At 49.8% G+C, this 3,456-nt stretch overlaps 1 protein-coding gene across 1 annotated transcript in view; it reads right to left on the reverse strand.

Moving 5' to 3' along the window:
* LRP4 (low density lipoprotein receptor-related protein 4) overlaps window positions 1-3,113 on the reverse strand; it is a 51,572-nt gene extending 48,459 nt beyond the window's left edge. Inside the window, 2 exon segments of the mRNA XM_012001465.1 lie at window positions 1,948-2,124; window positions 2,909-3,113. Of these exon segments, the coding sequence (XP_011856855.1) occupies window positions 1,948-2,124; window positions 2,909-3,113 (382 nt within the window).
* Window positions 3,114-3,456: the final 343 nt, after the last annotated feature.

Consider the following 3,456-nt stretch of genomic DNA (forward strand, 5'->3'; position numbering starts at 1 on the left):
CCTCCACCTCCTGGGTTCAAGGAATTCTCATGCCTCAGCCTCCCGAGTAGCTGGTATTACAGGTGCCCACCACCACGCCTGGCTTTTTTTTAATTTTAAAAATTTTTTTGGATTTTTAGTAGAGACAGGTTTTTGCCATGTTGGCCAGGCTGGTCTCGAACTCCTGGACTCAAGAGATCCACCTGCCTCGGCCTCCCAACATGTTAGGATTACAGGTGTGAGCCACCACGCCCAGCCCCCTTGTCTGTTTTATAGTCCTTCCTTACTGACTCCTAGGCTCATCCCCAGCTGATGGAGAAGCTTAGCAGAAACTACAGCTAAGAGATTCAGAAGGGAATTGTGGTGAAGGGTTCACAGGGCAGGGGAAGAAGAATAACCCAAAGAACTCACAGGCACTAAGAAAGCATAAGAAAAACATGAGCAAGAGAAAGAAGTGCTTTTTTCCCCTCTTTTCGTCTTGTTAAATGATTGACACACCTGGGCTCAATTTCCAGTTAATTACGTAGCACTCTGAGCAAGTCATTTACCCTCTCTGAGCTGACGTCTTTTTGGCTGTACAATGGGGATAATTATACCCAGTTCATAGAGGCCTTTTGATATAATGCCTATGAAAATGCTACATGAAAGTGAAGCATTTATCATCAACACAATTAGCTGAACTGGTTAGGGTTAATGAGGTCCAGGTTGTACCTCCGTTCCCATTAGACCAATTAGCCAGCCTCAGACATAGATGTCACAATTAGGTCAGAGATTGCACCTCTAATCCAGACAACTGGCTTAGCAGGGATATTTCTATATATCCAAGACAGGTCACCCTGGCCAACTGTGCAGATGTTACCATGCTAGGGGAAAAGGGACATTTAAAGAAAATATAAAATTCCTTCGTTTTTTTTAAACGGAGTCTCGCTCTGTTGCCCAATCTGGAGTGCAATGGCACAATCTCGGCTCACTGCAAGCTCCACCTCCCGGGTTCACGTCATTCTCCTGCCTCAGCCTCCCAAGTAGATGGGACTACAGGCGCCCGCCACCACGCCTGGCTAATTGTTTTGTATTTTTAGTAGAGATGGGGTTTCACCGTGTTAGCCAGGATGGTCTCGATTTCCTGACCTCGTGATCCGCCGGCCTAAGCCTCCCAAAGTGCTGGGATTACAGGCGTGAGCCACCGTGCCCAGCCTAAGAAAATACAAGATTTCTTACAAAGTTTATATTACTAAGAAAGGTGTGGCCAGGTGTGGTAGTTCATGCCTGTAATCCCAGCACTTTGGGAGGCTGAGGTGGCTGGATTGAAGTCAGGAGTTCGAGAACAGCCTGGCCAAAATGTTGAACCCTCATCTCTACTAAAAGTATATAAAATTAGCCAGGCATGGTGGCACATGCCTGTAGTCCCAGCTACTCGGGAGGCTGAGGCAGGAGAATCACTTGAACCTGGGAGGTGGAGGTTGCAGTGAGCCAAGATCGCGCCCCTGCACTCCAGCCTGGGCCACAGAATGAGACCCTGTCTCAAAAAAAAAAAAAAGAAAAAAGAAGGTTTTATTGTACAAAATACCAAAATAAGAAACATGGAAATAATCACTATTTGTGTATAGTATATAAATTTTAAAATGCACAAATATGCGGTACCTATTCACAAACATATATTCACATAAATACAGAGAGACCTATTTGAAGAAACTCCCTGTTGTTTCAAGTGTGTTCTCTTCTTTTATACTTGTTTTCAAGTTTGTTTTCTTGGACATATATGCATGAACCAACAAAAAGAAACACAGGAGAGTTAGAGCCATATAGAGTGAAGAAACTACCCAAATGTCAGTATCTATTAAGCTTGCAAAAGACCAACTCTCTGAGTCCAATACAGTTGATGCCGAGAACCCTCCATCAGCCTTGTCCTTGCCCCCTACCCCCGGGTCCCTCTCCACCACCTCCCACTGCCTCTGGGGAGGTACTTACTACATCCGTCCTCATCGCTGTGGTCCCCGCAGTCGTTGTCTCCATCACACTGCCACTGGGCAGGGATGCAGGTACACTCGCCAAGAGCACTCACTGCACATGTGAAGTGGCTCCGACCACAAGCACACTCGGGGCTGCTGGCCAGGCCTGGGCAGAGGGAAGAGGAATCAGTGAGGGCTCAGCTCCCACTCAACCAAAGCCCATTCCAAGGGGAAGGTAGAGGGGCCTAGTTAAGGGGCACTGTCACCGGGAGAGTCACAGTGACACTTCAAGGGAGATGCAGGCGGTAAAACCATGCCTACTCCAGGGCATAAACAATCCAGAAGATACCCTCTGACTCTGGGCTTACAAAGAGTCCAGGTGACCCCCTCTATGACAGGGCTTTTTTGCATAGCACCTCTAAGGGCCCAGAGACAGATGATGCCACCTAGGCTAGGCACAGTGGCTCATACCTGTATCACAGCACTTTGAGGGGCTGAGATTGGAGGATTGATTGAGCCCAGAAGTTCGAGACTAGCCTGGGCAACATAGTGAGACCTTGTTTCTACAAAAAACTAAAAAATTAGCTGGGGGTAGTGGCACGTGCCTGTAGTCCCAGCTACTTGGGAGGCTGAGGTGGGAGGATTGCTTGAGCCTGGGAGGTCAAGGCTGCAGTGAGCTATGATCACACCACTGCACTCCAGCTGGTGCAACAGAGCAAGACCTTGTCTCAAAAAAGAAAAAAAAAAAAACCCCAAAATAACAAATAATGCCACTCAGAGGTTTGGTGCTCTTGAAGAAAAGGAACAAGGGACAGAAGGGGTGATGTTGAGAGGTTTCCATATCCTTCTCACCAAAACTAGGTTGAGATACGGATGCTCTGCCTCTGTCCTGGACCAGACCCTGGGATGTTGGCCAGGGAGGGCAAGAACTAATGGTGTAATTAAAATGCTGGAGCCTCTTTAAGATAAGGAATCCACACAGGGGAGCAGGAAGCAGGGTGGGCTGCTATGAGTCCCCAAGGCCACCTCAGGGCAGAGGAACTGGGACCTGCCAGGGCCTTCCTGTCTGTGGCACAGGCCACAGCCTTGAGGAAGGCTGGCAGATGCAGCCCCTCCCCCGGCTTCAGCAGCACGCAGCTGGGCTTCCCTATTGAGCATCGAGCTATCTGCCTGGCCAAGTCCCATGACCGGCTGCTGTGCCCCCTCCCCAGCGTGCCCAGCAGGATGCCCTGGGATGGCGTGTGAATGGCTCAGTGCCCTGCTCCAGCCTCAGCTGGAACAAAGGGTTCTGCCAGGGTCACTCTCCCCCCTCCCAGCATTCATCCAACCCGCTGGGCTGCTCTGCTCGCAGCTGGGGAAGGAGGGGGCCGCAGTGCATGGCTCATCTCTCCCGCTTCCTTTCTTCTCCTCTTCCTCCCCTCAGCTGGGCCCTGCCCTCAGTCTGGGCTGAAACAGAGAAGGAGTCAGCTCGAAATTGTCACCCTTCCTCCTATACTCTGTACCTGGTCCAGCTTTTCTCTCTCAGCTC

The sequence above is a fragment of the Mandrillus leucophaeus genome, unplaced genomic scaffold, assembly GCF_000951045.1.
Source record: "Mandrillus leucophaeus isolate KB7577 unplaced genomic scaffold, Mleu.le_1.0 Scaffold66, whole genome shotgun sequence".
Taxonomy (NCBI): Eukaryota; Metazoa; Chordata; class Mammalia; order Primates; family Cercopithecidae; genus Mandrillus; species Mandrillus leucophaeus.